This window comes from Brachionichthys hirsutus, chromosome 23 (assembly GCF_040956055.1).
Source record: "Brachionichthys hirsutus isolate HB-005 chromosome 23, CSIRO-AGI_Bhir_v1, whole genome shotgun sequence".
NCBI lineage: Eukaryota > Metazoa > Chordata > Actinopteri > Lophiiformes > Brachionichthyidae > Brachionichthys > Brachionichthys hirsutus.
In genome coordinates, this window is record NC_090919.1 from 5,227,627 (window position 1) to 5,239,095 (window position 11,469).

General features: G+C 44.2%; 1 protein-coding gene across 1 annotated transcript; it reads right to left on the reverse strand.

The window, feature by feature from the left end:
• Nucleotides 1–996: 996 nt before the first annotated feature.
• On the reverse strand, nt 997–10,576 carry si:dkey-183c6.8 (protein O-GlcNAcase). The gene is made up of 17 exons (XM_068755789.1): nt 10,537–10,576; nt 9,230–9,281; nt 7,782–7,879; nt 7,485–7,615; nt 7,237–7,408; nt 7,047–7,145; nt 6,004–6,273; nt 4,913–4,999; nt 4,353–4,828; nt 4,094–4,268; nt 3,749–3,805; nt 3,309–3,394; nt 3,053–3,157; nt 2,659–2,750; nt 1,956–2,145; nt 1,389–1,548; nt 997–1,133 (listed from the first exon to the last, which is right to left on the reverse strand). Exons 1-17 carry the CDS (start codon nt 10,574–10,576, stop codon nt 997–999), a joined length of 2,427 nt encoding a protein of 808 aa, XP_068611890.1.
• Between the last annotated feature and the right edge of the window lie 893 nt (nt 10,577–11,469).

Sequence of the window (11,469 nt, forward strand, 5' to 3'; positions counted from 1 at the left end):
CTTTTATTAACGTAATTATTATTTCATTATGTGCATTCTTAATGAAAATTAGATGTGTCATGACCTCTGCTAATTATGCTAAGTGTTTCCCCTCCAGTAACGTCTCCTTCCCCAGGAGTCTTCTCCGCCTCCCTGAACTCAATCACGTTCATCCTCTTCACGTCTGTTTCTTCAGTCATCTTTTAATCATCTCCCAATCAGGCTGTAAACTGGGGAAGACGATGAGACCTGATCCAAACTATCTAAACATACCTGTGAAGGTAAATGTGCATTTTTTTCATTAATTATTATTATTTTTTAAATCAAGAAGAGTTCAATAGCTCAGGTTTAGTTTTTCCACATCCGACACAAGGTGATACTTTCAGCGACTGCTACGGGTCAACGTCTCATAGAAAGTTGGATCTGAACCTGCAACCTTCTTGCTGTGAGTCAACAACTCTAACCACTGCACCAGTTTGCTCACCCATTTGTATTGTTCTTATAGAGAATTCATCTAGTACTGAAGTACTAGTAGTAGTACTAGTGCTGACACTTCACTCTCCTGCCTTTATGGTGGAGTTTATGTCATCAGGATCCAGTTTTCACTTGAAGATGCAAAACTGACTTCTGGCATTTGGAGCAGTTTGGTGGCCGCCGCCGCCACCACCGCTGCGATCCGGCGCTCTGCCCTCAAAGCAAACTCGACTTCGCTACGACTTAAATCAGTCGTGTAATCCGTAGGCAGGGTGTGGGATTTGAAGAAAGATTAGCACAGCTCTGTTGAATGCTCAGATTAGAAGGATTAGGATTTTATTTTGTAAATCCCTCAGAAATGTCTGGGTTCATCCCATTACTGCCAAATAGACTCAAAGCATTCCAGGATTGAAAATACTTTACGAAGCCTAGCCGCGTCTACGCTGCGCTGCATGTGTTGCGATTCCAGTGCATTTCTTATGCATCTTAAGTGTGTATCTGCTGTAAGGTGTTGTGTATTTGTGCGACCGTGTGAATGTGTCTTCAGAGCAGCCTCCCCAGCACCACTCCCTCTCTGCTCCGTGCTTCTCCTCTGAGGATCTCCAGGAAGCCCAGTTTGGTCAAGAACTCCAGCCTCTGATGGTCTGTGGGCTGCACCTCACAAAACACACCCTGAGAACCTACACACACACACACACACACACACACACAAAAAGCGCTCATTAAATGTGCAATCGTTTTTCATTTTAGAGCTAAATGAGCTATTAGACGCGTTAAAAATGTGAACTCATGTGCTTAAAATGAACATCGTACATTCAGAATTCTTCAAAGCCACAGCAGGCAGAGCAGTGAATATTTCATTACTACACTAATTTTGTGGAATTAAAAATCTTCCCCTTTACAGGACAGAGATTAATCCCACTTTGAGTTCATACCATTGGCCTTGAGTGCGGCGAGGAGAGCAGTGAGGAGCGTCCGGCTGACGCTGACGTCCACCAGCTCAGGGAGCGCATCCAGTCGCAGCTGAGAAGGGAAGTGATAGAGGAGAGAGTCTGGGTACTCGCCCTGATCCTCCTCCATCAACCGGATCAAGTCCTGAAGAGAGAGAGAGAGTGGTAGAGACACAAAGACTCGCAATGAGCTTCTGATGTTTAGGAGCTGAAACAGTTTTCCTTATCAGCGCATGCCTGATGGAGGTTTGTGCCTTTTACATGTTGTTGTAGTATCCGATAGCGACCACTAGGATGTCCCGGATGAGTCTTACACCACACACACACACACACACACATATTAGTAAATGTGGTACAGGCCTAATTTTAAAAGTCCTTCCTTTCTAGTGGGAGGTGGAGGATGAGAAGACGTCATTATCTCAATAGATTCTAAAAAAACTGATGCAAAGTCTCCGTGTTTTATAGAACTGGGAAACTGGCTTAAAATTGTTAATTGTGAAACTCTTATTCATTTGTTGAATGAAGGTGCACTTTGATGCCTCTCCTCCCTACCTGTGTGTTGGGGTGTGCGTTGCCCCCTTTTGGTGGGTATTTGTCCCTCATGGCGGGCATCCAACTGGCCTGGCACCGCTTGGCAAAGGAGCGGACATCCAAAACGCCTAACACACAGCCGCAGACGCCCAGCTCATCCTCCAGGATGAAGCAGTACTCAGGGCACAACGCCAGGCATGGCCCGAGACATCTGTGGTGAGGAACAAGCACTGTTTGAATTGGACCAAAAACCATATAGAAGCTGTAGGGTGATGTTCTGTGGAGGAAACCAGACTGTAATGTATGGAGAAGGAATTCAGTCCCGGATCATTCCCGAGTGGCCCTAAACTGAAAATATCAGGTGGGATTTGATGAGGGAGCAGCAGGTAAATCCAGGAACATTCCAGGACCGGAGGAATGGACGAAGATTCCAAAGGAACACTGTAGGAGCGAAAGGGTCTTTACAAACCCCCCAAAAATAAATCCTTTAGAGAATGCAGTTCCAGTAATAGTAGCATTTATGTTTTAGAGTGAAATACTAAAATCTGCTTTATTGATGAATTTGTAAACTGTTTCGGTTCCTTTAAACAACTAATAAATGCTAGATTTAGTTTTGCAAAGTAATCATAGATGCAACAGGCATTGAATAATTTTACTTCCAACAGTAGTAATCCCATGTGATGAATGCAGACATGCCTCCTCATCCTCCATCTCAAACACACACCTGTCTCCAATGATATCTGGGTGAGCAGCACTGGACTCTTTGGCACCCTGAGTCCTCAGGTGGAGTTGACGCACCATCCGATATAACTCCAGCTACACACACACATGCACACACGCACACACACACACACACACACACACACACACACACACACACAGAGAAAATAATAGCTTTTTATATCAGCCACTGCTGGGATTTCCTGTCTTCCTTGTGTAATTGATGAACGACCAACAACTCAAAGTATCCACGAAGCAAAAAAAGGTTCATAATTCCTGGTTTATTTTTAATTCCCTTCTCAAATAGCAAGCGTGGTTTCAAGAGCAGCTGTGCTCTTATTGTGTGAAACAGCAACGTGTGTGTGCGTGTGTGTGTGTGTGCGTGTGATTTCCCCTACCTTGTCCTTGCTATGGTACGGCCTGATGTTATAGAGACGAGATGTAGGGAAGAGGGGAGGAGGATGTGTGAAGAGTTCGCTAATGCCGCCTATTGGGAGAAGCATCTTCAAGCCACGCAAGAACAAACAAACAAACAAACAATCAAAGGTTAGGCCTTTTAAAAAAAAAAGGGACTGAAATTCAGTGCCACTTATAACAATCAATTGATAGAAGCAGGCGGGGCAAGTGCGGGGCATTCGTCTGAATCGAACGCACCTGCACCTCCCCAGACACGCCCCCTTTGAGCGCCCACGGCTCAGACTCTACTCCCAGTGGGTCCGCCCCTGTGGACTTTTCACACCCTGCCACAGAGAGGAAATGTGAAAAATGATTTCACAACCAAATTCAGCCTCAAGCGTTGATGCTGGTGCGGGTTCAGTGTTTCGTAACAGGACAGGACAGGTTGGATGAACTCAACTTCCTCTTCACTTTCTATGGGGGGGGGGCGATAAATACTTCAGGGATGAGCTGGTGTGCTCCCTACAAACGTAGCTTCCGGCTTTAAACCAGTGTTTGAAAATGAGGACTGGATGAACACACATTTTAGTCTGATTTGATTTTACTCATTTGTGTAAAGCTAACTACGCATGTTGGTTATTTCGTAGATATGGTAAACAAAACAAACAAACAAAAAAAAAAGAGTCCCGCCTACTTACAGTGGAAGCAGTTCGTCCAGCTGCCGAGAGCGGAGTCGTCACTCAGCACTCGTCCGTCTACGAGAGGCCGACGTCAGGCCGGTGTTAGATGGTAGTACATCGTACGACACAGTGCTGTACTATACTTTATGATACTAAAACGCTGTGGCATCCATTATAGATTGCTGCAACAAGATACTATAATACTACTAGATAGGATTAGACACAACATACTGGTATACAGTAGTATGAAATACATAATATACCAGTATATTGTATCACGCTCATCAAATATAAAAACTGCTAGGCAATACAATTATGCTATGCTATGCTATCCTACCAGAGTTCCCTGCACCCATCTCTCACCAAGCCAGAATACGAATGCTTTTGACAGCAGAGCCGTGTTCCTCAGGTCCCACACATAAGGGTACAGGTCATAGAGCACAGCCCTGTTGGCGCCCCCCACCACACTGCAGTGGAGCTGAGCTATGTCATCACACAGGGACAGGAGCCTGGAGGCCCGACCTCGCCACTCATCGACCTGGGGGAGGGGGGCAGTGCCAAAGGTCATGTAACACGCAGTCATCAATCATATGCAGGAAATGTACGCAGGATGCACTCTGACCTTCTGAGGCAGCGCCTTCTTGCTGTTAGTGCTGACCAGGCGGCAGTTTGTTTTTAGCCAGGTGAGGTCCTGCAGCAGTTTCTCGGCCGACGGGCCGTGCTCGTGAGGCAGATAATGAAGACCAACCAGAAGACGCACCTGGGACTCGCTTAGGAGACCCTTCCCACCGCAGGGTCCACGACCCTGGGCCTTCGGCCCCCTGCCTCCACCTGAAGGTGCTCCAGGCCTGCATCCTGGCGGTTGCTGACTGGCTTGACCAGACTGGTTCGACCTCTTCTTATCCCCCTCCCGTCCCTCCCGCTCTCCCTTGACCTTAGTGGGTGACGACGGGGGCGAGCTGGAGTTCAAGGGGAAAACGGGAAGTTTGGCCACGGTGGCGTTTCCCCGTATTTTTGTGGGGCAGTCGGATCTGTCAGGAGTTTTACAACGAGACGTTGGAGCAGAGGAACGCTGGTCTCCTCGTGAGCTCTGCCGGCCTGCAATGAGATGAAAACGAACATCGGTAAAGCCTTTAAGTATGAATACCGCGCAGCTTAAAGGCCTTTATTGCGCTGAACTACCTGCTTGTAGTGGCTGGTTGAGTTCCTCCATCCAGTCGTGCAGTGCAGCAGACAGAGCTCTGTCAGGACAATAGTCACACTGATCATCTAAGGGACAAAACAAAACTGTGTCATTATATACCATCCATCCACGGGGGGCGGGTAATCGTATTTATACAGTACGTAGGAGAGCAAATTAACCCTGAATGAAATAAAGCAGACTGTCGGATCTTGGCAAAGGCACCACTAAGAGTTTGACTCCGATGCCAGCTACCTTGACTTCTTATTCGTTTGTTTTGGATGGCCTTCTCCTTTTCTGCCACCATATTTTCAGGAGAGTAAAAGCCTCTGATCCTATTAGAACAGTAAATGTCTGAACTGCGCTTTCTGGTGCAAATAAGTCTGTTGGTGTCTCTAAGTGGCACAAATACCTGGTTGAATACAGAAAAGCACCAAACCGCAAAAAAAGGGTCCTCATTTTGTTTTCGTATCATTTGAATTCAGTTAATAAATCATATCCCTTCTGCTCTCATTAAAATTCATCCTCTGCTTCCAGCCGCATCACAGGCACTTTATCTCCTTCCTCATCCCCTCCCTTAAAGCCCATTTCTCCTCTAATCGAGGAGAGGAACCTCCCTCTCTGTTATTCCTTCTTCATAACACAACACAATCATTGTTCCATCGCCACCTCTCCCTGGATAGGCTTCAGAAAAACAGCACACGCTCTACACGGGTTCTCTCCCCGACTTCCATCCATCTTTCTTTGGTAGTCGGTGAATTTAGAACGGAAGTCAAATAATTGTATTTAGTTCAGCCATAGTTTATATATATATATATACATATATATATATATCCAGAACAACAGATGGAGCTTTAATTTGTTTAATATTATCAGTAAAATGAAATTCTGCCTGGTGGTTAAAACTATCAGTTGCTAAGCAACACTGGATTATGAAACATTTCTCCTGGAAGCGCAAACAGCAATAACTGTGAAAGGTTTTATTCTGGCAGAGCCAATAATGGTTTATTAACGCCGGCCGTCTCCTGTCTCTTGCTCCGCCCTCCCTCCTTCCAGATGCAAAGTTTTCCATTTCTTGCCCCTTCCTTCCCACCTTTGCTCTCCTCTTTCCCAGCTCTGTGCCAGCTTGCTAGTGTGTGCAGGGGGATGTAGTTGGCTTCAAATTCGCAGTTGGGATTGAGTAGCAGTCCTCTCAGACGGCTCCTCAGCTGAGACTCTCTGCCCTTAAAAGGTCCCAGGAAGAGGCGTCTGGAGTCGTAGTCATTGGCGTGCAGGTTGTCCCAGACGAGGGGGGGTCGCTGGAGGACAGACTCCACCTCGGTCATGGAGTCGACTGACAGATTCCTGGAGATGACCTTGCTGCCTGTAGAGAGTGAAGAGGAAGTAGGCGGCATGAGGAAGCATACGAGTTGACTGGAAATGCTTTTCCACATTCAATGTGAGGAATTCATATACAGCTGAGATTAGATTCAGATTCATTCAAATGGATCTCGTGTATTGAAAGAGAAATTATATGCAATTAAAAGATTGCCATTATGGAAAATATATATTTTGTTGATGACAAAACTGATGATAAATACAAAAATCCAAATGTTTTAAGGAATCAAGTGACAATGCTACAGCAGATCTGCTCTAATCTAAAGTGACATCAATAAATGTGATCAATGTTAAAGACTATACGCAACATATGTTAACAACATTAGCCAAAATCAAACCAATAGACAACTAATCCTCCTTAAAAAAACACAGATGTGGGACAACAATAAAGGGAATAAAAAGATACCGTCTGATGGCAGAAAAAGAAAAAGAAAAAACTGAAATAAACCAGAGAAGGCGGCTGCGTGTGCACGTGTTTTGGTTTCACTTCCATGTGTGTGTGGGCAGATTTGCACTTAAACTGTCAATGAGAGATGCTTGTGTGTTGATTTGTGCCTGCACTTATTTGCTCGCGTGTTTTTTGTGTTTTTTGTGCCTGCACTTATTTGCTCGCGTGTTTTTTGTGTTTTTTGTGCCTGCACTTATTTGCTCGCGTGTTTGCACTGCGATTCGTGTCTGCAGGATGATACACCTGCATCGTACGGCGTTGCACAGAAGGCAATTCAGAAGTTTGAATCACGCCACACATTTATGTCTCACCTGTCCATACAACTGTTATGTTAGGCATCAGGTCCTCTCCAATAGTCTGAAGGTAAGGAGACTTGGATATACTGGGAGAACACAGAGAACCACAATACTCTGCAGAAAGAGATAAAGAAAAAACACATTTGGTTATCCAACTTCTGTGAGACACAAACATTTGAATTCAAATCGTTTAAGCTCCCTTTACCTGTGGGGCAGAAAAGGAAGACAGGTGGTTCCCCCAAGAACCGATAGACCTCATTGGTTACAGTGACCTGAGCGTGGGCGAACGAAGAAAAGGCCTCGCTGTCGGCCTGACACATGGAGTGATCGATGTCATCGAACAGAATGGCAAATGCTTGGCAACCCAGGTCGGACACCTGGAAAGAGAGTCAACGTTGTGTCTGAGGGCAAGGCTCTAATCCTATTCCTGTGTAAGCCTTCATGGATCTATACCTGTCTCAGCTTGCGTTTCAGTAGTGTCAAGTCACAGGAAGACGAGAAGACGATGTCCTGACCCGGAGAAAGGGAGTACACAAACCTGAGGCCTCTCGACTCGGCCTCCACTATGAGAGTTCGCAACTGACCTGAATGAAGTGTCGGTAAGTTGGGAGGAAAGGTAAAATACTATTGCATGGGCTTGAACGACAAACTCTTTGTTATTGCAATTCAACGTGTCTAAATTCGAAATAAAATATGTTGTTTGATGAATCGTGGAACACACAGTTAAATGGATTCATGAATTGTTCTTACCCTCCTCCTCGGGAGAATAGACCTCTCGCCACAACAGCCTGTGTTTCAGGTCATCTTTGGGGCCGTACAGGTATGTGTTCAAGCCCCAATGTTGCATCCTGCCAGGGAAAAGAATGAACAGAGGAGGCATGGTGAGGGAAAAAAAACCTCTTAAGATACCAGCATTTATTTATGTCTTTTTTAAACCCCTTTGCACAGCTGGTTTGTCACTGAAAGAAAAAAAGACATGCCTGTGGCTCATTTTGATCTGCCTTTACTCTCAAGTATAAAAATAATTGCTAGAACGTTTCATTTCCAATAGCTTTTATTGTATTAATTTTTTTAAATACTCTTTTTAAAAGACATTTTAACCACGTTTTACTTATAGCTTTAGCTTCATTCATGGAGAGACATGACAATACGGAAAGGTAAAGTAGTATCGATTGTGGCAATCCATGGCTGCCTCACTCACAGGAAACAACCGCCTGTATCAAACATATAAATAGGAATGAAATAATATCTGCTTCACACGCGCAGTAGCCAAAAATATAAAGACCTCCGTCTCGCTGGACACAAGCCGGCTTTTGTGTCCCTTGTTGTTTGTGGGTGGGCTCTGTGTTCACCCCCCCCCCCCTTGCATCACTTCCTGGACAGACGGTCTGCCTGCACAGAGCTGCAAACCTGCCTCCCTCAACACACACTGTCATACTGTTTTCACATCCACAGCCACCCCTGCCAAACTTATGCAACTCAAATCAGCTGGTGAATTTTTTGCCTGTACTCCGCCCGGGTCTAAATAAACCAGAGGCCCACGCGCTCGGCTGCGGCCGTGCTGGCAAAGCTTCACAAATCATATTCATCATCATATTGTTGTGTAACAGTGGAGTCCACACGCATCATAAAGACTATATTATCTAAAAATCAATGGACATTTAGGGACACAATATGAAGAATGAAGAAAGTTTATCATCTGTGCTGACTCCATTCTCCTCCTGTTGGCGTGACAGAGCATCAGGACTGAGGATTAGGGTTGCAAAGGGGCGGAAAATCTCCGGTAAGTTTCTGGTAAATTTCCATGGGAGGTTAAGATGGGGAATATTGGAAATATTCAATAAATTTGATGCAAGTGATGGAGGAATGCACAGTGTATGTAGGGGGCGTGGTCTCAATAGCCATGCAGTAAGCAGTGTGCTCTGTGCATGTGATGGAGGAATGCACAGTGCACTAAACTATACTTTCCCCATCTATATTTAAGTTCCCTATGAGGAGCAAATCTTCAATTAGGACAATTCCTGTTTATTCCAATGGAAAGTTTCCATCCTTGAAAATTCCTGCAATTTTGCAACCCTACTGAGGAAGCACCAACTCTCCTGGTTTCACCTGGAACTGGGTTCAGATCACATGCATAAGCATATAATTTGTTCACAATGAGTCCGCAGATATCAGCGTCGTCATGGTGACGGACTAACCATTGGAAGAGAACTTTCCTCTGATCCATAGACCAAGGCCTCCCATAGAAACCTGCAGTAGAAGAAAAATAAAGCTAAATGACTTAATTAAACATGACATAATGAATCTGAAAGTATCGATTGATTGATCAGCATGACTGATTTACTTCGACCTCCCTGAGCAGCACATAAAAGGAAATGTACTGCATTAACTTGGATACTGTGGCATTCCTGCTAAATACCAGAACTTTATGACAAATATTAATTTCCAAAACTTTTAACTTCCAATCCGACATCATTTTTATTCCAGTAAATGGTTTTCAGTAGGTTCCAGATCTGATTAATCACAATGCATAGAAGTGAACGTTACAGCTACAGTATTTTAAAGAAGGGTCACATCCCCTCTGTGTTTGGTGTAATCCATCTCACTCCCATTTACATTTTCTATTTTTAGAAATGGGAGCATCTTGAGTGTCCTTCGTATTCTTCGAATACATCTGCAATATATATATATATGTGTGTGTGTGTGTGTAGTAGGTCATTGTGAGAAGCAAATCAGATTAATTAAATTAATTTAAATGACAGCGTGACAAAAAAGAGAAACACTTAAATACATCACATCTAGTTCTGTTAACGTAGGATGTGTGTTTATCACTATGGTACATGCACAGACACGGTATCTAAAATGTATTGTTAGTCAAGTTAGTATTTTAAGTTTGCATGAAAAGCACATGTCCTGCTATTGATTGACAATAGAAATTGAACAGAAAACATTGTTTCTTGTTTATTTCCCAGTTCTATTCTTGTCGTTTAATAATAAGAGACATCATTTCTTGGTATCGTGCGTGCTGTTGTTAAATTGGCTCATCGACACTCATCATTCCTTCATTCTACTCCAGCTTCACACATAAACGACAGTCCACAACAGATTTCTTTTTTCATCAAGGCCCTAAAATGATGTTCTTCTTTACTGGTTTCATGAGAATCACCACCATCATCATCACAGTCCTAATTACCATTATTGCCATTCTCATCATCATCATCATGAATGATGAAGCTACACCAGACTTGCCCCCGAGGCTACATTTTTTCTTTTCTTCAACCAGACACCACTGACGGCTTTTGCGCAGCTGATCAGCAGTAAATCATTTTTATTTCACATTGATCCATGTTCTCATCACCTCCTTTCCACTACAGCAAGTGACAACACAACGTTGAAATCTAGGTCAAGCCATGATCTATTCAAAAGCATCCCAAGAGGTAAGAAAAAAAAGCATCACATGACCGGACAGGGGGGGGGGGTCACTTCTGAAGTCCGCCGCCTTTACCTTCCACCACCCCGCAAAGAAACTGCCTCTTTCCCTCCATCCCGTCCTCCTCGGTTCCGCTGCCTCCCGGAGCCTCCAGTCGGTACCGAACAAGGAGATGCTCTCAGCTCACACAGCGTGGATATCCTTCATGCTTTCATCCGTCCTCCTCCTCCTCCTCCTCCTCCTCCTCCTCCTCCTCCTCTCCACAGCGCGCTGGAGCTCTCGTGCTGCGTTCAAGTGCTCAACGGAAGATCCGACTTTCGACCACTGCATGTTTTATGCCACATGCCGTTTATATGACGTCAACATCTGAAATCACCGGATTAAAAATCAGATTAAAATCATCTTCCTCACTGACACGCAGGCTTTGCTGGAGGAAGTGAGACTAACCACTGCTTCAGTACAAGACATTTGTCAGTTTAATTCATACAAACTCAAAATTTTTAAATGTAATAATCTTTGGTATTAACATTCTTATTCACGGTGTGTGTGTGTGTGTTTCTTTTTTGTATTCTTTGTCTGTATTTTTGCTATAAAATCATCCCTTCTGAGAAAACGGTTATGGTTGAGTGATGACTTTATTTGCTTTTTGTTGTTTCGGGTTTTATTATGACAGTTTTATCATCGGTTGTGTCATGTAACAATGTGTTCATATTAATTAAAGAGCTGCGGAGTGGTAAAACGAAGATGTGACTGAGATGCGTTCAACAGTGCCATTATTGTTGCTCAGCACAAAAAAACAACAATTTAAACAATCACTATTATAATATTATAACACAACGACACAACACAAACCCCTAAAGCACCTGGCAGACAAGACTCCTCCTCGTTCCAGGAACAACATGAGGCCTGACGGGACAAGTGTCCCAGAAGGAGTGGCAACAGCCTACGAGTAGGAATGCAGTAGTACTTGTGTTGGTTCTCTGAGCTCACATTCAAAATCAGCGCAAA